The sequence below is a fragment of the Trachypithecus francoisi genome, unplaced genomic scaffold (genome assembly GCF_009764315.1).
Source record: "Trachypithecus francoisi isolate TF-2019V2 unplaced genomic scaffold, Tfra_2.0 Contig01579, whole genome shotgun sequence".
Classification (NCBI taxonomy): Eukaryota; Metazoa; Chordata; class Mammalia; order Primates; family Cercopithecidae; genus Trachypithecus; species Trachypithecus francoisi.
Genome location: NW_022681442.1, coordinates 11,639,517 through 11,665,871, shown reverse-complemented (window position 1 = coordinate 11,665,871; position 26,355 = coordinate 11,639,517). Strand labels below are relative to the sequence as shown.

The following is a 26,355-nucleotide window of genomic DNA, read 5'->3' as shown; positions in this document are numbered from 1 at the left end:
TTCAACCAAGTTCTTTGCCACTTTATAACAAGGATCATCTCCATATTGTCCAGTAACACATTCCTTATTTTAATCTGAGACTTCATCAGAATGCTCTTTACTGTTCATGTTTTCTACTGACATTCTGCTCAGGATTACTTAGGAATTCTCTGAGAAGATTGAGGCTTTTTCTACAGCTCATCTCTCTTCTTTCTGAGTCCTCACCAGCATCACCTTTAAAGGTTCATGCAGGGCAGCGTAGGCTTTTACTAATAGCATGCACCTCCAAACTCTTCCAGCCTCTACCCATTACCCAGTTCCAAAGCTGCTTCCACATCTTTAGATGTTTGTTATTCCAGCACCCCTGCTGCTTGGTACCAAAATCTTTATTAGGGCTTTCCAGAACTAGTAGTGTATATGTGTGCACATGCATGCACACACACATGTGCACACACACACACACAGAGTTGACCCTTGGACGACACAAGTTTAAACTGTGTGGGTTCATGTATAGTGTATTTTCTTTTGACTCTGCCACGCCTTAGACCTCAAGACCAACCCCTTCTCTTCTTTCCTCTTCCTCAGCCTACTCAACGTGAAGATAAGGATGAAAATCTTTGTAATGATCCACTTCCACTTAATGAGTAGTTAATACATTTTCTCTTCTTTATGGTTTTCTTTCTTTCTTTTTTTTTTTTGAGACCGAGTTTCGTTCTTATTGCCCAGGCTGGAATGCAATAGTGCGGCCTCAGCTCACTGTAACCTCCGCCTCCCAGGTTCAAGCAATGCTCCTACCTCAGCCTCCCAAGTAGCTGGGATTGCAGGCATGCACCACCATGCCTGGCTAATTTTTTGTAGAGATGGAGTTTCACCATGTAGGCCAGGTTGGTCTTGAACTCCTGACCTCAGCTGATCCGCCTGTCTTGGCCTTGCGAAGTGCTGTGATTACAGGTGTGAACCACCAAACCTGGCCCCTTGTGGTTTTCTTAATAGCATTTTCTTTTCTCTAGCTTACTTTATTCATATGTTCATTTTTTTTGAGACAGAGTTTCCCCCTTGTCGCCCAGGCTGGAGTACAGTGGCGCGATCTCAGCTCACTGCAACCTCTGCCTCCTGGATTCAAGTGATTCTCCTGCCTCAGCCTCCCAAGTAGCTGGGATTACAGGTGCCTGCCACCGTGCCCAGCTAATCTTTTGTATTTTTCATAGAGATGGAGTTTCACCATGTTGGCCAGGCTGGTCTCAAACCCCAGACCTCAGGTGATCCACTTGCCTTGGCTTCCCAAAGTGTTGGGATTACAGGTGTGAGCCACCACCGTGCCCAGCCCAGCTTACTTTGTTGTAAGAATACAATATATAATATAGCATACAAAGTATGTGTTAATCAACTATTTATGTTAGGCTTCTGATCAATAGTAGACTTTTCATAGTTAAGTTTTGGGGGAGTTAAAAGCTGTATGTGGATTTTGTTTTTGTTTTTGAGACAGGATCTTGCTCTGTTGCCCAGGCTGGAGTGAAATGGAGCGATCTCAGCTCACTACAGCCTCGACTGCCTAGGTTCAAGCAATTCTCATGCTTCAGTCTCTTGAGTAGCTGGGACTACAGATGCACGTCATAGTACCTGGCTAATTTTTGTATTTTTTTTGTAGAGATGGGGTTTTGCTATGTTGCCCAGTCTGGTTTCAAACTCCTGAGCTCAGGTTATCCACCTGTCTTGGCCTCCCAAAGTGCTGGGATTACGGGTGTGAGCCACCGCACCCGGCCGAAAGTTGTATGTGCATGGGGAGTCAGCATCCCTAACTCCTGCATTGTTCAGGGGTAAACTCTGTGTGTGTGTGTGTGTGTGTGTATAGAGAGATTTAACATCTATACAGAGATTATTATATACAGAGATTTGTTATTTAAGGATAATTATTATAAGGGATTGGCTTATGTGATTATGGAGGCTGCCATCTGCAATCTGGAGAACCAGGAAAGCTGGTGGTATAATTCTAGTCCAAACCCAAATAACTGAGAACCAGGGGAGTCAATGATGTAAGTCTCAGTTGGAATCCAAGGGCCTGACGGCCAGGAGCACTGATGTCTGCAGGCAGGAGAAGATGATGTCCCAGCTCAGAGAGCAAGGTAGCCCATCCTCTGCCTTTTTGTTCTATTCTGGCACTCAGTGGATCAGATGATGCCCATCTGTATTGGTGAGGGCAGTCTTTATTCAGTTTACCAATTCAAATGCAAATCTCTTCTGGAAATACCCTCACACGCAAACCCAGAAATAATGTTTTACCAGCAATCTGGGCGTCCCTTCCCAGTCAAGTTGACCCACAAAATTAACCATCACAGGGTCATTTACAGATATTTCCTACACTTTAAAAATGAGATCAAGAAAACTAGTCAGAGGTTCTGTTTTTGACAGCAGCAGTATTTGATGAGATAATGGCCAAGAATTTTCTAAAACCAACTATAAATACAAGCCACAGATTCAAGAAGTACTTTGAATCCAAGGGGAAAAAACATAAAACCACACTCAGTTACCTCATAGTAAAACTGATGAAATGTAAAGACAGAGGATATCCTAAAAGCAGCCAAAGAAAAAAATACACATTAAATTCAAAGGCATAAGCATTGATAGAAACAATGGAAGCCAGAAGACAATGGAATGATGTCGTCAAAGTGCCTGTCCAGAATTTTATACCTTCAGAAATTAAGAAAAATAAAGACATTTTGAGACAAACAAAAACTGAGAGAATTTGTCACCAGGAGTCTCTGCATTAAAAGAAATACTAGAGAGGACTGGGCACAGTGGCTCATACCTGTAATCCCAGGATTCTGGGAGGCCAAGGCGGGTGGATCACTTGAGGTCAGGAGTTCAAGACCAGCCTGGTCCAACATGGTAATACCCTGTCTGTACTGAAAATATGAAAATTAGCCAGGCGTGGTGGTGGGCGCCTGCAATCCCAGCTCCTCGGGAGGCTGAGGCAGGAGAATTGCTTGGATCTGGGAGGCAGAGGTTGCAGTGAGCCAAGATTGTGCCACTGTACTCCAGCCTGGGCAACAGAGCGAGACTCTGTCCCCCTCCCCCTGCCCAAAACAAAAATAGATTTTCAGGCAAAAGGAAAATGATTCCAGATGGGAGCATGGAGGGGTAGGAAGAAATGAAGATCAATGGAAAGGGGAAATAGTAAATTTAAGTGAATTTGTCATCATATGTGGGGCTTAACTTTAAATGTAGAGTTAAAATACACAACAATAATAGTAACAGTGGGGAATTAAAAGGAGTTGGTATCTAAGTCCTTTCACTGTCCAGCAGCTGGAAAAAGTATGAATTTACATTAGGCTTTTGTAAATTAGGGTTTGTGTTATCCCCTACAGTGTAACCACTAACAGAATAATATTGTAAAAAGCTCATAAAGGGGAAAAGCAGAATCATAATTATTTAAAAACTTAATCTAAAAGAAGGCAAGAAAAGGTATGTATGGAACAAGTGGGACAAATAGTAAGATGATAGTTTGATTCCTAAATATGATAGTCATTACATAACAAATGAGTAGACTTAATGCTTCTATTAAAAACCAAAGATATTTATACTAGAAAAACAATAAAATCCATCTACATGCTTGCTTTCAAGACAAATGCCTTGGATATATGAATACAGAAAGTAAAAGCATAGAAACTGTGAACATTAGCCTAACAAAAACTGGTGTCACTGTGCTAATATCAAAGTAGAATTTAAGGCAAGAAGTAGAGAGAGAGAATCATTTCAAAAATAACAAAATTTTCAAGTCACCAGAAAGATAGAACAGTTTGAAATTTGTATGCACCTAAGCATAACCTTAAAACCAGCCATATATATATATATATAAAGCAGTGAGTAATTTGGCTTACGTTTTTTAGTTTAGACTGTCAATTTGAAATGACAGAGGAACGTGAGTATTCCTGTTAGCAATGTGACAGAGAAGAAAGGAAAGGCGAGCAGACTTTTCCCCTTTTCAGATTATGTTTTTTCCTTCTTTACCAACATGTCTCCATCCTCTGATGTATCCAGTGCAAATATAGACTCTTCTGTGGCGCTTGGAGCATAATCTGCAGAAGCCCTTCAAGAAATATTTGTATTTGAATATTCTGCTACAAAAGACTTTGGAGTATATAGTATGCACGTCTGTCTTTGGGTTAGTATTTGTTGATGGGTCAGTATAATTATAAATTCTTGTCAAGTGTGGTAGCACACACCTATAGTCCTAGCTACTAGAGGGCTAAGGTGGGAGGATCACTTGGGCCCAGGAGTTCTGGGCTGGGGTGAGCTATGCTGATTGGGTGTCTGCACTAAGTTTGGCATCAAACATGGCAGCCTCTTGGGAGGGGAGACGACCGGGTTGCCTAAGGAGGAGTGAACTGGCCCAGATCAGAAATGGAGCAGGTCAGAATTCCCATGCTGTGATCAGTAGTGGGGTCAAGCCTGTGAATAGCCACTGCTCTCCAGCCTGGCCAATATAATGAGAATCCTGTCTCTTAAAAGGGAGAGAAAGAAAATTAAAAAATTACAAATTCTCCTGTGCTAGCTCCTCAAGTCATAATTGCACAACCATGTGAGTGTTCAGGCCGGTGGGTGCTCTCTGACCATTTCCCAGCCTCTCTGTGACTGTTCCAGTGGACCTAGGAAAGGTAATCTTGGCCTCAGGAATGTAGTGTGCAGTATTAGAGCATACTAAAGGAAGTAAACACCTGAGACTCCTTAGTAAATGCACCTTCTCTTCCTTTTTGCCTTTGTTCCTCACATGAATGTTTATAGAGATAAATTGCAAAGTGTTCAAAAGAGCAGTGAAAATAGAGCCTACAAAATAAATTATGGTTGTATGCTGTGAACATAAGTCATTTTAAGTTCTTAAGTAAAATTAAAAGGACTAGTGCCAAAGTAACTGGTTACTTTCCATTTCTCCTGTTTTCCTTATGTGAGAGAACTAAGAAAGCAGGGTTTGGATTAGGTTTAAAGAATTTCCATGGAGTGGGGAATAGTGGTCAAAGAGAACTTCAGATTTATCTGTAGTGTTTAAACTTTCAAAAAATGGGATATATTCATATATTCCGTATATAATGTTAATAAAAATAAAAATGCTGGACATGCATTGGTGGATTAAATGTATATCTTTTCTGTATGTCAATAGGATGGTTAGCCATGTCTAGAAATATGTAGTTGCAGTACCCCTTAGAGGTAAGGTCATGAGTAGGGAGTCGGTTAATTTAAAAATTTTTATTTGTATTTATTTACTTTTTGAGACAATGTCTCACTATGCTACCGGGCTCCAGTGATGCTCCTGCCTCAGCCTCCTGAGTAGCTGGGACTACAGGCACACGCCACTGGATCTGGCAATAATGTTTAACTTTTTGCGTCAACTTGACTGGGAAAGGATGCCCAGAAAGCTGGTACAAAATGATTTCTGGTCATGTGTGTGAGGGTGTTTCCAGAAGAGACTTGGGTTTGAGTTGGTGGACTGAGTAAAGAAGACCCATCCTCACCAGTGGAGGTGAGCATCATCCCATCTGCTGAGGGCCGGAACAGAACCAAAAAGGAAGTATGGATTCACTGTGTTTGAGCCTGGGCATCTATCTTCTCCTGCTCTTGGACGTCAGAGCTCCTGGATCTCAAGCTTTCAAACTCAGATTGGGACTTAAAACCTCAGCCTCCCAGTTCTCGGCCTTTTGGACTTGGACTGGGACTTTGACCGTTGACTCCCTTGGACTTGGACTGAATTATACCACAGGCTTTTCTGGTTCTCCAGCTTGCAGATGGCAGATTGTTGGGACTTTTTGGCTTCTATAGTCATATGAGCAATTCCAATAATAAATCTCCTCTTATTTATATATCCTCTTGGTTCTGTTTCTCCAGAGAACCATAATGCAGGAGAAAATTTTTTTTTGTAAAGTGGTATGAAAATCTTTATCCTACAATTGTTCGTCTCCTTTTGAGTGAGTCACTTTCTAAGTCAAGCAATTCAATGTTATCCTACAATTGCTCATCTCCTTTTGAGTGAGTCACTTTCTAAGTCAAGCAATTGAATGTTTTCCAGGAGTATTGTTTTAGCTTGCCCTCCTGGTCATGCTTTTCAAGATAATCACTTCCTAATCAGTTTTTGTTATCTTGCTGGGGAAGTCAGGTTTCCTTGTCTCTTTTTTCCTGGAAGAGGCAAGGTTACAAAATTGACTTTCCCCTTATTGTAATATGTTTAAAAAGTTGGAAAAAAAATCTTTATGCTGTCAGGCCTTGCTAGATTCTATTTTTTTTTTTCCTTGTTATACTGTGTATATCCGAATCTCAAAATGGCACTTTAATTGAACCAAATTTCTTTTCCTGGTGGATGACAAATAAATACATAGCCTACTTTGGTGCTTTTAAAAATTTTATTGTAAAATGATACCTGATGGATAATAGGATTACCAAAGAGTAGTGATGCTGTACCTTTACATTTGTCTTGTTTTAATTCTAAGTATAAAAAGTAGAGATCATTTAACCCTGTAGCTCAATACGCACATTCCTGCCGGACATCTCAGGCTTTTAATGTGGCAGTAATGTTGTGTTTTGTTTCACCTAAGGCAAAATAATTACAGGAATAGAAACTACTGTTATTTTTTTTTTATTTTTATTTTTTTTTTTGAGACGGAGTCTCGCTCTGCTGCCCAGGTTGGAGTGCTGTGGCCGGATCTCAGCTCACTGCAAGCTCCGCCTCCTGGGCTTAAGCCATTCTCCTGCCTCAGCCTCCCGAGTTGCTGGGACTACAGGCGCCCGTCACCGCGCCCAGCTAGTTTTTTGTATTTTTTTTTTTTTTTAGTAGAGACGGGGTTTCACCGTGTTAGCCAGGATGGTCTCCATCTCCTGACCTCGTGATCCGCCCGTCTCGGCCTCCCAAAGTGCTGGGATTACAGGCTTGAGCCACCGCGCCCGGCCTACTGTTATTTTTTGTGAGGTTTTGTTTGTTTGTTTTATTTTCTAGAGTGCGTGTTGTTTTTGCTTGGAAATAGCTCAGTGTTCAGTTCATAATTTTTCTTTTTGTGATAATTTTGATTATTCCCTTGAACACTATTCCAGACTGCTACATCTTTTCACTAGTGTTGATACATTTCAAGAGTTAATAGGCTGTCCTATCCTAACCTCCATTTTTGGTAGAAAGTATACTTTTTAGTTTTTTATCATCTTCTTAAGGCTCCTAACAAGTTCTTTTGTTCTTCAGAAGGAGCTTTTTAAAAAACCAAAAACCAAAAAAACTTGAAATTTAATTTACATACCATAAAATTGACCCTTTTAAAGTGTACAGTTAAGTGGTTTTTAGTAGATTTGCAAGGTTATGCAACATTTATCACTCTCTAATTCCAGAACATTGTCAGCATCCAAGAATGAAACCTCTCAGATGGCCAGTTATTTCTCATTACCCCTTCACCCAGCTCCTGGCAACCACTCACCTAATCTACCTGTCTCTAGGGATTTTCCTGTTCTCGATATTTCACATAAACAAAATCATACACATGTGTGGACCTTTGTGATTGACTTTTTTCACTTAGCACAATGTTTTTAAGGATTGTCCGTGTTGAAGCTATGTGTCAGCACTTCCTTCCTTTATAGCTGAATAATGTGCCCTTGTATGGATAGACCACGCTTTGTCTGTTCCTTCATCCCTTGATGGATGTTTGGCTTGTTTCCGCAGAAGGACTTTTTTTTTTAATTTAAATTTTTAGGTAGTATAAGCGCATGGTTTAACAATGTAAATAGTAGTAAAAGGTATTCGGCGAAGCCTCCCTCACTCCCCTGTCCCTATCTGCCCTATTTCCACTACTTCATCCAACGTAGCACCATCATTATTGGTTTCTTGTGAATCCTCCCAGAGTTTCTTTATGCATTTACAAAAAAAATACAATTATTATGCTTACAGTCTTCATTTTCCCAACCTTCTCAAGTCTATAGAATACATTGCTAGGAGAGGAACAGATTGAATGAAGCATATACACAGTTTGAATTTTTATGCATCTCCAATTTTGTTACCTTTCACAAAGAGATTTCTTTTTGACAATCTGATGGAGAAAAAGTGATCTTCCTATTTTAATTTATATCTATTTGATTATTGCTGAACTTAATTATATTTGTAATGTTTATCATCTGTACTCCCTCCATAAAGTGCGCATTTATATCTTTTTTTACTTTGGGGACATTATCTTTTCCTTTTCTACAGATTTTATTGAGGAACTGTTACAGAAGGGGAAAAGAAACCTCAGTCTAGGATTGTACTCAATTCCAAATATAGTAAGGAAAAGAGTGTGGTGGGTAAGAATATATAGCAAAAGAGTGTGGTAGGTAGGAATCTGTGGATGGAAAATTACTGAGAGGAAACTTACTACGTTTTTCTTGTTGGTTGATACAGCTCTTTATATTTCATAAATACTTACCTTTAGGATGCCATGTGTCGCAAATACTTTCCTGTTTGTCATTTGCTTTTCATTTTGTTTATAGTGTGATTTACCACCAAGATATGTTTCATTTTTAATGTAATCAAACCTGTTCATTTTATGACTTCTGGATTATGTATCATGCTTCCAAAGGTCCTTCTGCTCTGAGATGATAAAGAGTCTGCTATATTTTGCTTTGTTTACATTTTTAGCAATTAGCTCATCTACAATTAATTTTTGGGCATGGCCTGCAGTGGGAATTTAACTTTTTTTTTTGTATGGAGAACCAATTATTTCAACATCATTTTAAATTTTTTTTTTTTTTTTTTTTTGAGATGGAATCTCGCTCTGTAGCCCAGGCTTGAGTGCAGTGGTGAGATCTTGACTCACTGCAACCTCCACCTCCTGGGTCCCGGTTCAAGCAGTTCTCCTGCCTCAGCCTCCTGAGTAGCTGGGATTATAGGCACGTGCCACCATGCCCAGCTAATTTTTGTATTTTTAATAGAGATGGGGTTTCACCGTGTTGGCCAGGATGGTCTTGAACACATGACCTCATGATCCGCTTGCCTCAGCTTCCCAAAGTGCCAGGATTACAGGTGTGATCCAGTGTGCCCAGCCTAATGTTTAAAAATTATTATCTTTTTTGAGACAAGGTCTTGCTCTGTTGCCCAGGATAGAGTGCAATGGTTGGAACTCGTCTTACTGCAACCTTCGCCTCTTGGGGTCAAGCGATCCTCCCACGTCAGCCTCCTGAATAGCTGGAACTACAGACGTCTGCCACCATGCCTGGCTAATTTTTGTATTTTTTGTAGAGACAGGGTCTCGCTGTGTTGCACGGGCTAGTCTCAAACTCCTGGACTCAAGCAATCCACCCACCCTGGCCTCCCAAAGTGCTAGGATTACAGACATAAGCCACCTCTCCCAGCCGGTTTTTTATTTTAAAATTAAGTAAAAACCTTAAATTTTAGTTTCAGGGGGAACATGTGTGGGTTTGTTACATGAGTATATTGCATGATGCTGAGTTTTGGTCTTCTGTTGATCCTGTCACTCAAATAGGTGAACATACTACCCAATAGCTGGTTTTCCAACCCTTGCTGCCTTCCCACCATCCCCCGTTTCGGAATCTCCAGTGTCTGTTGTTTCAATTTATTGAGACACCATTCTTTTCCCTTCTTTATCATCATTTATAAGATGTTCATTTTTACATAAGTCATGTCTGGCTTCTCTATTCTAGTGATTCATTTATTCCTTTATTAGTATCAAGTTTTAATTCCTATGCTTTTTTCCTCCCGCGCTTGCTCTGTCTCCCATGTTGGGTTTCACTCTTTCCCCCATGCTGGAGTACAGTGATGCAATCATAGCCTACTGCCAACTTCTTCAACTCCTGAGCTCAAGCAGTCCTCTTGCCTCAGCCTCCGAAGTAGCTGGAATTACAGGTGCGAGCCACCACGCCTGACGTTACCATAATTCTGCCTAGGAAGACAAATAGTCTCAATTCTTTTTCTAAGTTTTTACTGGATGTTTTTACACTTGTAGTGTTTCAAGTGAAATTTAAAATATATTTAAATTTCCCATCTGGGCTCAGTGGCTCACGCCTGTAATCCCAGCACTTTGGGAGGCCAAGGTGGGTGGATCACAAGGTCAAAAGATCGAGACCATCCTGGCTACATGATGAAACCCCATCTCTACTAAAAATACAAAAATCAGCTGGACGTGGTGGCGGGCGCCTGTAGTCCCAGCTACTGGGAAGGCTGAGGCAGGAGAATTGCTTGAACCCAGGAGGCGGAAGTTGCAGTGAGTCAAGATCGCATCAGTGCACTCCAGCCTGGACGACAGAGTGAGACTCCGTCTCCAAAAAAAAAAAAAAAAAAAAAGCCGGGCGCGGTGGCTCAAGCCTGTAATCCCAGCACTTTGGGAGGCCGAGACGGGCGGATCACGAGGTCAGGAGATCGAGACCATCCTGGCTAACACGGTGAAACCCCGTCTCTACTAAAAATACAAAAAAACTAGCCGGGCGAGGTGGCGGGCGCCTGTAGTCCCAGCTACTCGGGAGGCTGAGGCCGGAGAATGGCGTAAACCTGGGAGGCGGAGCTTGCAGTGAGCTGCGATCCGGCCACTGCACTCCAGTCCGGGCGACAGAGCGAGACTCCGCCTCAAAAAAAAAAAAAAAATTCCCTAGAAGTCCCATTAGAATTTTGATTGAAATTGAATTAAATTTCTATATTAATTTGAGAGATACCAACAAGCTTGAAATACTGAACCTGTGCATCTAGGCGCATGGTGCTTTCACGTATTTATTTTCTGTATGCTCTAAATGAAACTCCTGTGGTGCTTTTCATGTAGATATTAGACCTTTCTTTAGTTCGTTTGTTCGTTTTGTTTTTCTTTTTTTCTTTCTTTCTTGAGACTGGGTCTGGCTATTTTGTCCAGGCTGGTCTTGAACCCCTGGACCCAAGCCATCCCTCTGCCTTGGCCTCCCAAAGTGCTGGGAGTACCACGTCCAACCTAGACATTTCTTAATTGGGATTAGTCCCAGAAACCTTATTGCTCCTGTTGCTAATGTTCTGACACCTTTTTTCTATTACATATGGAAGTGGCCTATATTAATGCTTTTGTGTATGTATATATTTATTTATATGTGGCCACATCAGTGGACTCCCATCTATTAATATATTAGTGGTTTCTCAATGTCTGAAAAACTTTGCTAAATATATAATATTCCATTTCTTTACAACATGTATAGTTAGTTTATAACCTTTTATATTACATCTAGAGTCCATGCTTTTTCCACAAGGCTGAGGTTTAGCAAATGAAAAATACACAGCACATAGTAAAGCTTGATGTTAGTTTTTTTCCTCACTGTTTCATTCTTACAAATAGATCAAAAATAAAAAAAAACTAAACTAAGTAAAATTTGTAAGGAAATATCTACATGTTATAATCTAAGTTATCTACCTTAATTTCTCTCTTCTTTGGAAAATGGTATGATAAGTGGTTGGAAGCTTTCTTCACTCACATTCTCTTTAGGTTTCCTTACAGGGAAAAATCAGTCAAAGAAAATTTTATATATTTGATTATGCTAGAATCTAAAATTTTTTTTTGCCATTTATTTCTGGAAGAAACTGGATGATCAAATATAATTCCTTTTTTCTTTCTTTCTTTCTTCCTTTCTTTCTTTCTTTCTCTCTCTTTCTCTCTCTCTTTCTCTCTCTCTCTCTTTCCTTTCCCCTTCCTTCTGTGTGTCTCATTCTTGTTGCTCAGGCTGGACTGCAGTGGCGTGATCATGGCTCACTGCAGCCTTGACCTTCCTGGGTTCAGGTGATCCTTCCACTCTCAGCCTCCTGAGCAGCTGGAACTACAGGATTGCTCCATCATGCTTGGCTAATTTTTAAAATTTTTTTTGTAGAGACAGAGTTTCCCCATGTTGCCCAGGCTGGTCTCCTGGGCTGAAGCAATCCTCCTGCCTTGGCCTCCCAAAGTGCTGGGATTACAAGCGTGGGCCACCGTGCCCAGCCTCAAATAGAATAGAACTCAGGTTTTTAACCCAAAGCCCATGGGGTTTCTTTTTTACTTTCTAGATTTGGAATTCTTTAAAATTAAAAGACAGGTACAGAGTTATTGGGGAAAAAAAAGTTGGACGTCATAGAAGACTGAGTCATGGATTGATAACTGCTGGGTCTAGGTGGTGGGTGGATTTGGTTTGATTATATTGCTCTCTCTACTTTTATGTATGTTTGAAGATGTCTAAAAGGGAAGTTTTAAAAAAATCCTATTGGCCAGTTGCAAGCCTGGGGCACATTATTTGAATGTTTTTTAGTTTTTCAACTATAGGTTGGAAATGGAATCTATTAGCAGGGTGTAGTGGTAATAAAAATAGACACAAGGCTGGGCGCGGTGGCTCACGCCTATAATCCCAGCTCTTTGGGAGGCCGAGGCGGGTGGATCACAAGGTCAGGAGATCGAGACCATCCTGGCTAACATGGTGAAACCCTGACTCTACTAAAAAATACAAACAATTAGCTGGGTGTGGTGGCGGGCACCTGTAGTCCCAGCTACTCGGGGAGGCTGAGGCAGGAGAATGGCGTGAACCCTGGAGGCGGAGCTTGCAGTGAGCCAAGATCACGCCACTGCACTCCACACTGGGAGAGAGAGTGACACTCCGTCTCAAAAAAAAAAAAAAAAAAAGACATAAATTGCCTTGTGATACTTACAGTAGATGTTCAATAAACATTTTAGGAATAACATCATGAATTATACAAATTGTTAATCCTCATAGCCATTCTCTGAAGTAGGCAGTTTTATCCCAGTTTTCATATGAGAAAACAGAATCGGAACAGCTAAGTATTATGCTTTGAAGTGTACAAGAAGTAAATGATGGAGCTAAAACTTGAGTCCAAGTTCTGACCTCATAGTCTAGGACATTTGAAGCCTCCTTGAAAAAGGAAGGCTACTATTGAGAAGGCTTTGTTTCTGTTACATTATATTTTCTCAGATTTAATCTTCATCATAACTGCAAGGCATATTGAATATCTGTAACCTTTTAAAAAGCACATAGATTTTTCACATTTTTGTATATGAGTAGTTAACGCTAAAAAATGTATATTTTATTTTAAAATGTATTTGAATGTGTAAGTTGAGTTTAAGTATTGGCAATACCAGTGTTTTTTTTTTTTTTTTTTTTGAGTCGGAGTCTCACTCTGTCACCCAGGCTGGAGTGCTGTGGCCGGATCTCAGCTCACTGCAAGCTCCGCCTCCCGGGTTTAAGCCATTCTCCTGCCTCAGCCTCCCGAGTAGCTGGGACTACAGGCGCCCGCCACCTCACCCGGCTAATTTTTTTTTTTGTATTTTTAGTAGAGACAGGGTTTCACCGTGTTAGCCAGGATGGTCTCGATCTCCTGACCTCGTGATCCGCCCGTCTCGGCCTCCCAAAGTGCTGGGATTACAGGCTTGAGCCACCGCGCCCGGCCCAATACCAGTGTTTTTGTGGGAAAAAAGATGCCTCTTGGTTTTCCAAGTGAGTTTGTATGTGAAATAAAACCTGTGTTTGAAAGTTAAAAATTTTATATTTTTGGCACTATACCATTAGATGGTTTATTGGAAAGATACTCTATTTGATAATGTACATTGTGGTTTTGTTATTGAATTTATTAAAATCATAATTTGTAATGTTGATGTGAAATGAATCCAGAGCAAATCAGGGCAAGAAGATGTAAACTAGGAAGGGCCTTCGTGTGTGTGTGTGTGTGTGTGTGTGTGTGTGTGTGTGTGTGAGAGAGAGAGAGAGAGAGAGGTCTTTGAGTCATAAAGATTTATTATTTATTTATTTTTTTAGAGACATGGTCTTGCTCTGTCATTCAGGCTGGAGTACAGTGATGCAGTCATAGCTCACTGCAGCCTTGAACTCCTGGGCTGAAATGATCTTCCCCGCTCAGCCTCCTGAGTAGTTGAGACTACAGGCATGTACCACCATGCCCAGATAACTTTTGTATCTTTTGCAGGGATGGGGTTTTGCTGTGTTGCCCAGGCTGGTTTGAAACTTCTGGACTCAAGCGATCCACTCACCTCAGCTTCCCAGAATGCTGGGATTACAGGCATGAGCCAGTGCACCTGGCCTTGGCTAATTTTTTTTTTTTTAATTTTTTGAGACGGAGTCTCGCTCTGTCGCCCAGGCTGGAGTGCAGTGGCCGGATCGCAGCTCACTGCAAGCTCTGCCTCCCAGGTTTATGTCATTCTCCTGCCTCAGCCTCCCGAGTAGCTGGGACTACAGGCGCCCACCACCTCGCCCTGCTAGTTTTTTGTTTTTTTTTAGTAGAGACGGGGTTTCACCGTGTTAGCCAGGATGGTCTCGATCTTCTGACCTCGTGATCCGCCCGTCTGGGCCTCCCAAAGTGCTGGGATTACAGGCTTGAGCCACCACGCCCGGCCTAATTTTTAAAAACAATTTTTATAGGGCTGGAGTCTTGCTATGCTGGCCAGGCTGTTTTTGAACCCCTGGCCTTGAGTAATCCTCCTTCCTCAGCCTCCCAAAGTGCTGGGATTACAGGGATGACCCACCAGGCCTGGCCCAACTGTAAATTGTTCACTATAAGATAGAAATGGTCGGGCGCGGTGGGTCACGCCTGTAATCCTGGCACTTTGGGAGGCCGAGTCGGGCGGATTGCAAGGTCAGGCGTTTGAGACCAGCCTGGCCAATAGGGTGAAACCCCGTCTCTACTAAAAAACAAAAAAAACCACACACACAAAAAAAGCCTACAAAAATTAGCCAGGTGTGGTGGTGGGCGCCCGTAGTCCCAGCTACCCAAGAGGCTGAGGCGGGAGAATTGCTTAAACCCGGGAGGTGGAGGTTGCAGTGAGCTGAGATTGCGCCACTGCACTCCAGCCTCACAGCAGCACGAGACTCCATCTCAGAAAAGAAAAATAAATAAATAAGATAAAATAAGATAGAAATTATTCCTGTGAGGTTAAGAGACCTATTGTAAGAATTTCTTTTTATTCAACAAAATTTATTGACATTGAACGGTTTATCTGTTATATGCTTTTTAGGAAGATTTACATGTTAGGTTTGTTGCCAAGCAGCTAACAGGTAATGTTTCACATAACCCCTACAAGATGCTTGGTAATGTCTATTCATGCCTGATTAATTTCCTAGCACATGGTGGGTCTTCAGTTAATGTTTAATGATAATAGGGAAATGGCCTATAAAAGCCTTAAAACTTTGAAGTAAATTTCCACCCTATTTTGTAAGGAATTATGAAATGTTTCCAAACTTTTGCATTTATGAAACGCTTAAAGCATATCTCCAAAAGCACCATTTCTAAAATGAGAGTTGATCAATACTTGGGGAATAAATGGGGGAAATGAAGATATTACATATCCTTTTTATTTTTATTTACTTATTTTAAAAAATTTGTTTTTGAGGCAGAGTCTCACTGTTTCGCCCAGGCTGGAGTTCAGTGGTGCCATCTTGGCTCACTGCAACCTCTGCCTCCCGGGTTTAAGCGATTCTCATGCCTCAGCCCTCCGAGTAGCTGGGATTACATATGTGCACCACCATGCCTGGCTAATTTTTGTATTTTTAGTAGAGATACAGTTTTGAAATGTTGGCCAGGCTGGTTTTGAGCTCCTGGCCTCATGTGATCTGCCCACCTTGGCCTCCCAAAGTGCTAGGATTATAGGTGTGAACCACTGTGCCCAGCCTGTATATCCTTTATAAAAATTCTTTTATATGGGAAATACATGGTGTTATTTTTCTATAATAAATTCCTGAAACACCATTTCAATAATTTTTGGTTGGGGGTCTAATTGGCGAGTGTTTTTTTTGATGGTGTAGTCTCATAAACTGAAAAATTGCTTTTGCACGCTGTCTTTCTTAGACTATTTTTCGTTTAATTAAAAGTCTCTTGTGAGAAGTAGAAATTTGGATTGGAAAGATTGGGTGTTTGCTTCTTTCTGTCTTGTATTTATTAAAGGTTTCTTTAGGTTGTTTTATCATTTTCCCTCCATTCTCCTCAATATATTTAGTTCTCTGTTCAGTCCTAGTGTACACACAAAGTAGTTGGAGAATTACCAACCCATACTCTTCTGAAAAATAAATTTAGTAACCAGAGTACAATAGTGAATACGGTTTTTTTTGTCTTTATCTTTACCAAATAGTTTTCTGAAGTTACTTTGGTTAATTTTTTCTTTTTCTATCTCCTACAGTTTAGTTCTATTCTTATTTATTTGTTTATTTATTTATTTACTTTTTGAGACAGAGTCTCGCACTGTCACCCAGGCTGGAGTGCAGTGGCGCGATCTTGGCTCACTGCAAGCTCTACCTCCCAGGTTCACGCCATTCTTTTGCCTCAGCCTCCCGAGTAGCTGGGACTACAGGTGCCCGCCACCACGCCTGGCTAATTGTTTGTATTTTTTAGTAGAGACGGGGTTTCACTGTGTTAGCCAGGATGGTCTCGATCTCCTAACCTCATGATCCGCCTGCCTCGGCCTCCCAAAGTGCTGGGATTACAGGCTTGAGCCACCGCGCCCGGCCTAGTCTTAATTTTTTTTTTTTTTTTTTTTTTTTTGAGACGGAGTCTCACTCTGCCCCCCAAGCTGGAGTGCAGTGGCCGGATCTCAGCTCACTGCAAGCTCCACCTCCTGGGTTTACGCCATTCTCCTGCCTCAGCCTCCTGAGTAGCTGGGACTACAGGCGCCCACCACGTCGCCCGGCTAGTTTTTTGTATTTTTTAGTAGAGACGGGGTTTCACAGTGTTAGCCAGGATGGTCTTGATCTCCTGACCTCGTGATCCGCCCATCTCGGCCTCCCAAAGTGCTGGGATTACAGGCTTGAGCCACCGTGCCCGGCCTAGTCTTAATTTTTAATAGAGTTGGGTTTGCAGTTTGAGGTTCTCCCACATTCTGGTTGATTTGAACTATTTATTTGAAGGGATATGTGAAACATTACCATTGTTCTAAGAGTCAGAATTCTACTCAGAGACCAGTCAGTCATTTGCCAGGGCATACTCAGAGAACTGTCATTTCCCCCTCATCTCTTTTATCCTATTCCCATCCCCTCTTCTTTCTACCTCATTTCCACCTACTCTGTGGAGATAACTAATCTCACTGACTTCTCTCTCCTCTTGTTTTTGTACAAATGCGTGGATACATATAGTTATGCATCACTTAATGAGAAATGCATTGTTGGGCAATTTCATCTAAACATAGAAATGGTACAGTAAAAATACTGTATAAAAGATATGGTATAAAAGATAAAAATGGTGCACCTGTATTGGGTACTTAACTATGAATGGAACTTGCGGAACCAGAAGTTGCTCTGGATGAGTCAGTGAGTGAATGTGAAGGCCTAGGACATTATCGTACACTACTGTAGAGTTTATATACACCATACGTGTAGGCGACACTGACTTTATTTTAAAATTTCTTCTTTCTTTTTTTTTAATTTTTTTTTGGTTTTTTTTTTTTTTGTTTATTTTTTATTTTTTATGAGATGGGATCTTTCCCTGTCACCCAAGCCGGAGTGCGGTGGCATGACCATGGCTCACTGCTGCGTCAACCTCGCAGGCTTAAGCGATCTTCCTACCTCAGCCTCCTGAGTAGCTGGGACTACAGGTGCGTGTCCCAACTCCTGGCTAATTTTTAAATTTTTTGTAGAAATGAGGTCTCCATATGTTATCCAGGCTGGTCTTGAAGTCCTGGGCTCAAGCAATCCTCCTACTTGGGCCTCTCAAAGTGCTGGAATTATAGGCATGAATGAGCCTCCATGCCCTGCCAAAATTTTTTTCTTTCTTCAATACTAAATTAACCTTAGCTTACTGTAACTTTTTTACTTTATAAACTCTTTAATGTTTTAAAACTTTTTGACTCTTCTGTAATAACAGGTTAAAACACAAACACATTGTACAACTGTGCAAAAACATTTTCTTTTTACCCTTATTTATAAATAGGAGTACACCTAAAATAATGATAAAAAGTACAGTATAGCAAATACATAAACCAGTAACAGTCATTTATTATCATTATCAAGTCTTATGTACATATGTAATTGTATGTTGTATACTTTTCTATCACTAGCAGTGCAGTAGGTTTATACCAGAATCACACACACACGTAATATGTCATGCTACATTACGATGTCACTAAGTGACAGGAATTTTTCAGCTCCATTATAATTTTAAGGGACCACTACTGCATATGTAGCCCATCATTGACTGAAACATCATTATGTGGTACGTGACTGTATGTATAGATATGTATCACCTCATATTTTCTTTCTTACATGAAGGGTAGTACACTCTAGGTATTCTTTTATGCTTTGATTTGATAATATATTTTATTGGCTGGGCACGGTGGCTCACTCCTATAATCCCAGCACTTTGGGAGGTCAAGGCTGGCAGATTGCTTGAGCCCAGCAGTTTGAGACTAGCCTGGGCAACATGGCAAAACCCCATCTCTAAAAAAAAGTACAAAAATTAGCTGGGCATGGTGGTGCATGCCTGTGGTCCCAGCTACTTTAGAGGCTGAGGTGGGAGGATTGCTTGAGCCCAGGAGGCAGAGGCTGCCATGAGCTGAGATTGCACCACTGCACTCTAGCCTGGGTGACAGAGTGAGATCCAGTCTTAAAACAAAAACAAAAACATATATTTATTATGTTATTGTAACATAGCCTTATTATGTAGAGTCGGCCCTGTGTATCCATTGAGTTCTCTATCTGTGGCTCTAACTAACCATGGATGGAAAATTTTTGGAAAAAAAAAAAGGATGGTTACATCTGTACTGGACATGTATAGACATTTTTTCTCATCATTATTCCTTAAACAATACAGTTTAAAAACTGTTTACCATAGCATTTAGATTATATCAGGTATTGTAAGCAATCTAGAGATGATTTCAAGTATATGAGAGGATGTGCGTTGGTTATATACAAATACTATGCCATTTTACATGATGGACTTGAGCATCCGTGGAGTTTGGTATCCACGGGGGTCCTGGAGCCAGTCCCCCGCAGATACCGAGGGATGGCGGTATGTTAATAATATATTCAGTTTATCTACTTAATGCATCCAGGAATCCTTCCTTATTAATTTATAGAATACTTTTTTTTTTTTTTTTTACAGCTGCATAGTACTCCATTGCATGGATGTGCCATAGTTTATTCAACCACTGTCCTGTATCTGGACATTAGGCTGTTTCCAGTGTTTTGTAATTATAAAATAGGCTTCAGTGTATATACTTTGTTGTTGAGGTGTACCCTCAGGGTAAATTCCCAAGGGTGGGATCACTGGACTGATTAAAGGTAAGTGCATTTGTTGTATTGTTAGGTACTGCTAAATTTCCTTCCAGAAAAGTTGTATTTGTCATTGGTATTCTCACCTGCACAGCTGTTTTCAGTTTTCTCACAGCCTCGCCAGCACATGTGTTGTCATTCTGGTTAATTGTTCCCAATCTGATGGGTGAGCATGGTGTCACAACTGGTTTTAATATACATTTCTCTGATTATGAGTGAGATTGAACATCTTTTCACATGTTTAAGGGTTATGTCTTTGTGACATGTTTTACTTTAAAAGTTTATTTTGGATGCACATTTTTTTTTTTTGTTATCATTGTTAGGTTATTCACCTTCAACTTGTCAGAACAGTAGCACTCTAAAAACGCCAGACTTTATTATGACTTTCCTCTTTCAGATCTTCCATGGTGGCTTATTCTAATTCGGCAGAAAGCATTGGTGGGCAAACTCCCAGGAGACCATGAGGTCTGTAAAGTTACCAAAATTGCTGTGCTATCACTTTCTGAAATGGAACCTCAGGATCTTGAGCTAGAGGTAAGATGAAATAAAGAGAAATTATATGGAAACCTGATATAAATGTAATAGCAAATATGAGGATTTGGTTCAGTAGACCACAGGCTTACATTTTTAGAGCTGGGTAATGTTTTTAAAATAATTTAATCCTATGATTTTCCAACTTCATTTTAGTAGTGGAACCCTTGTCTCAAAATCCATGAAATCTAGTATAGAAGACACATAAAAGCAGGGCCACTGTGGTTGAAGTAGTGTTGGGGGAATCTCTAGGGCTCTGTCCACTTGATCTCTCCTTGGAAGCCACTTTCTGTTTCCAGGGAGCCCTAGGGCCACAATACAGTTTGAAAACTTCTAGGGAAAAGGAGTGAGTTAAGAAAAGGAGACCTCTTATTATATCCTCTTTTATCCGCATTTCTTGAACATTTTCTAATTACCCTATTACAGTTTAAAAAGAAAGGTTTTTAAAAGGAAGACAGTCACTCGTCTAATGTAATCTGTATATTTTCCAGAGAAGAGCTCAAGTCCACAAGTAGAGTGATTGAAGGACGAAATATATGAGATTGCCTAGGGCTAGTGTTTTTTACCACAAAGTGCTGCCTCCTAGTAGAAGTAACCCATGAAAGCATTTATGTCCTGTTTGCTCTCAGTGTGGGGATTTGATGCCTAGGAATTGTCTTCACTCTGATGTAGCCATAGTCTGTTTTGTTCACTGTTTGTTCATTGTGCCAGGCCGGCCCTATGTATTACATAGATGATAATATTTAGTCCTTAGGACCACCCTATGAAGTGGGCATTACTACAAATAAAGAAAGGAGGCTAGGTGGGTAGCTCCTTTCTTTGACAGGCTGAGGCTGGAGGATCGCTTGAGCTGAGGGGTTCGAGACCAGCCTGGGTAACATAGCCAGACCTTGTCTTGTGGGGGGAAAAAAAAATGAGTGGATTTCAGAAAATAAAATAAAAACAAAGGCAGCCTGGCAAGGGTTAAGTCACACAGCTGGTGCAGGTGGGGTCTGGATCTAGACTCAGGCTGCCTGGTCCTGTGTAACTCTGCTGAGCTGCCGCCCTGTTACCTGAACAGCAGGTAATGATAGCAAAGCACACACTGCCCCACAACTCAGCACATGTTTTTCCATGTAGAGTTCTTGGGGAGGAAGTTTGGGGACAGGGTTAAATTGCCTTAAGAATAAGTAAAAATGAAGCTATTTTTATGCTTTAAGTGTCACTGGAAGTTTGACAGTCGAATTTTAAGAAACATTAAAATGAATTGAAGCGGACTCTGATTATTATTTGTTACAGGAATCGAAAAAAGTTCAGAGTTCTTATTCTCCTTTTGTTGGTACTTATGCTAGAACACTATTCACTATTGCTGATGGAGAGACAAAAAGCCTAGGCGGCAATTAGGCCTATTAAAAGCAGATGTTTATAGTTTTTGTTTGCGTTTTTTTTTTTTTTTTTTTTTTTTTTGGTGAAGAGCAGCCAGACTAGCAAAAATTGTATTAGTTTCCTAAGCCAATAAATTTGCTGGCAATGTCTTTTGGATGGTTTTGCTGACACACTGAAAGATCAGGATGGCTTGTTATCACAGACCTTTCCCTTGAAGGTGGGCACCCTTTGGCCTGGCATTCGGGTTTGAGCACTAAGCCTGGGGTCTCTGGCAGTTTGATTTAGAGCCGGGAGCCAGCCCTCTCAGCACTTTGTCCATCCGCCAGTCAGGATTTGCATATTTGGCACTCCCAGTTCTGGGGAAATTAAATGTCACACCTCATTTAGAAAAGGTTGAGGCCTTCAGGGAGGTTTTCTGATGTCCTTCATGGCCACCAATCTGTAACATTTTTGAGACTAGTAGCTGACTATTTAATAAATAGGGAAAAAACCAAGATGGCTTTAGGAACTAACATTTACATGGAGTTTTTAAGCCCCAAAGTGTGAATATTATCAAAGCTTTAAGAACTTCTTTATTCTTCTTACTTTCCCTTTTCTTTCTCTCGATAATCTAAGGGAAAGAGATTATATTCAAATAAAAAGGAAAGTGAGATTTCCTCCATAGACATAATTATTTTGACAGCTGTTGGGCTGTACGGCATAAACCACTGCACTTCTCAGGGGCGGCAAGATCATGCTTCACATTAAGAGCTGAATATACGTAATGACTCTGCTAATTAGGAGTAAAAGTAACAACAGAGAAAGTATTTCCAGATCCTATCTCAGTGAATAGTTTGGTACACCTTTCTCAAGAGATTATAATTTTAGCAATTTGCACTTCCGCCATTTTTTTCTTTCCTTGTAATCCTGCTTTATGGTAAAGGAGCTTTACCACAGTGAACAGCAGGAAGGGCAAATAACCACATGTTGAAAATCACGACTTTATTTTCTTTTAACATGTTAATTTAAATCTTGGTATCTTTATTTCAATTTCCATATAACTCAATTTAAAAGAGTTTTTGGAAGCTTCATCCTTTTTACATTGTGTTTTTTGATTATACAGTAAATTGTAAAAGAGAAGAAAAACAATTCCCCCACTTGGAAATAATTGTTATCAATATTCTACTGAGTTTTGGTGGGTGTTTCCATTTGTACCTAGGCTCTTTGGAGGACCAGTGTTACTTTCACATGTTTCAGAATAGTTTTTCTGTTTTGCATTTTTACATATTTTCCTCTAGTCTTATTATTTTTTTAAGAACACAGGAAGACTTTGTTAAACAAAACTACTTATTCCTCCTTAGTATGACTTTCTGATTTGGATGTCTGTGTATCAGTTTGAATAAGCTGCATTTATTCCAGCAGCATCCTTTAGTGTGGTCACTGTTCCCAGATTTGCTAAAGCCTAAGTCTGTGTTCTGTAATTGGAGCAGAAGCAATCTTATTTCAGAGATGGGTATTAGTAGAATTTCTAGTTTTCTGCCTCTGTTGTCTTTTTATCTCAAATATATGCCTTATTTGTTTGCCAATTAAAAAAAACAATTCAAATACCATACAGTTCATCCATTTAAAGTATATAAGTCAATGGTTTTTAGTGTATTCAGAGTCATGTGGTTATCACCACAATCAATTTTAGAACCTTTCATCATCCCCTGAAAAATCCCCGTCTTCGTTAGCAGCCACTCCTCATTTCCTTCCAAACTCCAGCTCCCCAGCACCATGCAACCACTAATCTCCTTTCTGTCTCTATAAATATTTGTCTGTTCTGGACATCTCATATAAACAGAATAATACACCACGTGGCCTTTTGTGATGGACTTCTTTCACCTAGCATAGCTTTTAAGTTTCGTTCCAGTTGTAATGTGTAGCAGTACTTTATTTTTCTTTATTGCCAGTTAATCCTTTGGATGGGTATGTCACATTTTATTTCTTTGTTCATCAGTGGATGGACATTTGAGTTGTTTCCACCTTTTAGCTATTATGAATAATGCTGTCATAAACCATTTTGCGTACAAGTTCTTGGTGGTATATTTGTTTTTATCTCTCTTGGGTGTGTACCTAGGAATGGAATTGCTGGGTCTTATGGTAACTCTAACCTTTTGTGGAACTGCCAGACTGACTGTTTTTTTTTTTTTTTTGAAACAGAGCCTTGCTCTGTCCCCCAGGCTGGAGTGCAGTGACGTGATCTCGGCTCGCTGCAACCTCCGCCTCCCTTGGTTGAAATGATTCTCCTGCTTCAGCCTCTCGAGTAGCTGGGACTACAGTTATGTGCCACCACACCCGACTAATTTTTGGTATTTTTAGCAGAGATGGGTTTTCACTGTGTCAGCCTGGTTAGATGGTCTTGATCTACTGACCTGGTGATCCACCCGCCTTGGCTTCCCAAAGTGCTGTGATTATAGACGTGAGCCACTGTACCTGATTTTCAAAACAGTGTGCTATTTTACAAAAATGATGTAAAGAGGCCAGGCACAGTGGCTTATGCCTATAATCCCAGCACTTTGGGAGGCCGAGGCAGGGGGATTGAGACCAGCCCGGGTAACATGGTGAGACTCTGCCTCTACAAAAACGGCCATGTGTGGTGGTACATCCCTGTAGTCCCAGCTACCTGGGAGATCACCTTAGCCCGGGACTTTGAGGCTGCAGTGAACTGTGATCGTGCCCCTGCACTCCAACCTGGGCGATGGAATGAGACACTATCTCCAAAAAGAGAGAGAGAGAGGTAGGGGTCAAGTGCAGTGGCTTATGCTTGTAATCTCGGCACTTTGGGTGGCCGAGGTGGGAGGATTGCTTCAGGCCAGGAGTTCGAGACCAGCCTGGGCAACATAGCAAGACCCTGTCTCTATAAAAAATTTAAAAGTTAGCTGGGTGTTGGCCGGGTGTGGTGGCTCACGCCTGTAATCCCAACATTTTGGGAGACCGAGGTGGGCAGATCACCTGAGGTCAAGACCAGCCTGACCAACATGGAGAAACCCCGTCTCTACCAAAAATACAAAATTAACCGGGCATGATGGCACATGCCTATAATCCCAGCTACTCTGGAGGCTGAGGCAGGAGAATCGTTTGAACCTGGGAGGCAGAGGTTGTGGTGAGCAGAGATCATGCCATTGCACTGCAGCCTGGGCAACAAGAGTGAAACTCCGTCTCAAAAAAAAAAAAAAAAAAATTAGCTGGGTGTAGTGGTGTATACCTGTAGTCACAGGTAGTCAGGAGGCTGAGGCAGGAGGATTGCTTGAGCTCTGGAGTTTGAGGCTGCAGTGAGCTGTGATTGCACCACAGCACTCCAGCCTGGACGGTGGAGTGAGAGACCCTGTCTCTAAAAAAGAAAATTTAGAAATCTGTATGAGGGTACGAAGAATCTGTAATGGTTTAAACAATGAGGACATAGATGTTGCTTCTTTAGAAAAAAAATACCCTTTAAAGTTATATAGGTTTTGTTCTATGTCTGCATATCTTATTTGCGTATCTCATTGCCTTAATAGATAAATGCATCATTTTCCCTGTTTAGTTTCCATCAGACATCTGTTTAAAATTTTAGCTTCAGATGGATATAGATACCAGCTTTTCACATAAAATTATTTATGTCCCCTTTCTTAAATGGCAGCAGCAACATCAACCCTTAATCTCAGTCATAAGATGTAAGTTGCAAGCACAATTAAAAAACTAGGGAAGTGCCGTGGAGCTTGTGGAGAAGTAGCTGGGAGTTGTAGCTGTGGTGTTTTCTTTTTGAAATCTCGTGTTTCAGAGTTGTGATAAGGACCTAACCACGTACCACACAAAACTGGCTGGGCCTCTGGAAAAGGGAAGGTGACCCTGTTGCCAGTGCTGTGCATTGTAATCCCTGGAGCTCTGTGTAAACAAAATACCTTAGGACTGGGAAAGAATCCTAAGTAATTTTCTCTATCCCTGTTTTTTGTCAGGACTGAATTTAACCGTTTCAGAAAGGTAGTGCTCTGTACTTTATTTTCTAAAGGTAACTGTGTAGAAGATTCTGACATACTCATTGGAAATGTTTACATTTATAGTAATCTCATTTGTTTGTTTGAGACAGGGTCTCGCTCTGTCACACAGGCTGGAATGCAGTGGCACGATCCTCCTGCCTTCAGCCCTCCAAGTGGCTGGGACTACAGGCATGCGCCACCACCCTCGGCTAATTTTTTTTTTTTTTCTATTTTTTGAAGAGATGAGGTCTCACTGTATTCCCCATGCTGGTGTTGAATACCTGGGCTTAAGCGATCTGCCTGCCTTAACCTCCCAAAGTGCTGGGATTATAGGTGTGAGCCCCAGCACCTGGCCAGCAATTTAAAATTTTTATTTAGAAAAAAATCACTTTTAAGAGACAGAGAAAGCCTTCCAGTAAAGGTGTTTCCGTGAGTTTGAACTTTGTTATACAGATCCACAATCCTTATCTGAACTTCCTGGGGCCATATTTGTTTTAGAATTCAAGTTTTTTGGGGTTTTCAAATGGTTATTCCATGTATTTTCTACAGTCTAAAGTGGTTCTGAAGCATTACCCTACAATAAAACACATTAATGTTTTTTAAAGAATTGTATGACTATTCATACTAAGGGAGGTAAGTGATGATTATCAGTATCTTCATATCAATTCAGGGCATGCTTTGTCATTAAATGAGTTTTTAACTTAAAAAATACACTTTCAGGTTTTAGAGTTTTTTGGATTTTGGAATTGTACATAAGGAAGTTAAGGGATGATGGGCTTATATTAACTCTGTTTCAAGGCCAGGATGAGGGTAGATAAAAGAAATAAAAATAGAAGAGACCAGATGTGACTCATGCTTGTAATCCCAACGCTTTGGGAGGCTGAGGTGAGCAGATCAGTTGAGGTCAGCAGTTCAAGACCAGCCTGGCCAACATGGTGAAACCCTGTCTCTATTAAAAATACAAAACTTAGCCAGGCATGGTGGCACGTGCCTGTAGTTCCAGCTACTCCAGAGGCTGAGGTGGGAGAACCGCTTGGATCTGGGAGGCAGAGGTTGCAGCAAGCTGAGATTGCGCCATTGCACTCTAGCCTGGGCAACAGAGTGAGACTCTGTCTCAAAGAAGGAAAGAAGGGAGGAAGGAAAGGAAGAAGGAAGGAAGGAAGGAAGGAAAGGGAAGGGGAAAGGGGAGGGGAGGAAGGAAGGAAGGAGGGAGGGAGGAAGGCAGGCAGTAAGGAAGGAAATGCCAAGCTTAGAGAATAAGTAATTTTTAAAGTAGATCAGACTGAAGCCATAGCCT

At 40.9% G+C, this 26,355-nt stretch overlaps 1 protein-coding gene across 1 annotated transcript in view; it reads left to right on the top strand.

Annotated features, from left to right (window-relative positions):
* The window catches only part of INPP5F (inositol polyphosphate-5-phosphatase F), a 105,647-nt gene that overhangs the window by 38,965 nt on the left and 40,327 nt on the right, over positions 1–26,355 (top strand). The window contains exon 3 of the mRNA XM_033181111.1: positions 19,583–19,719. Within this exon, the coding sequence (XP_033037002.1) occupies positions 19,583–19,719 (137 nt within the window). The remainder of the gene's footprint in view (positions 1–19,582; positions 19,720–26,355) is intronic.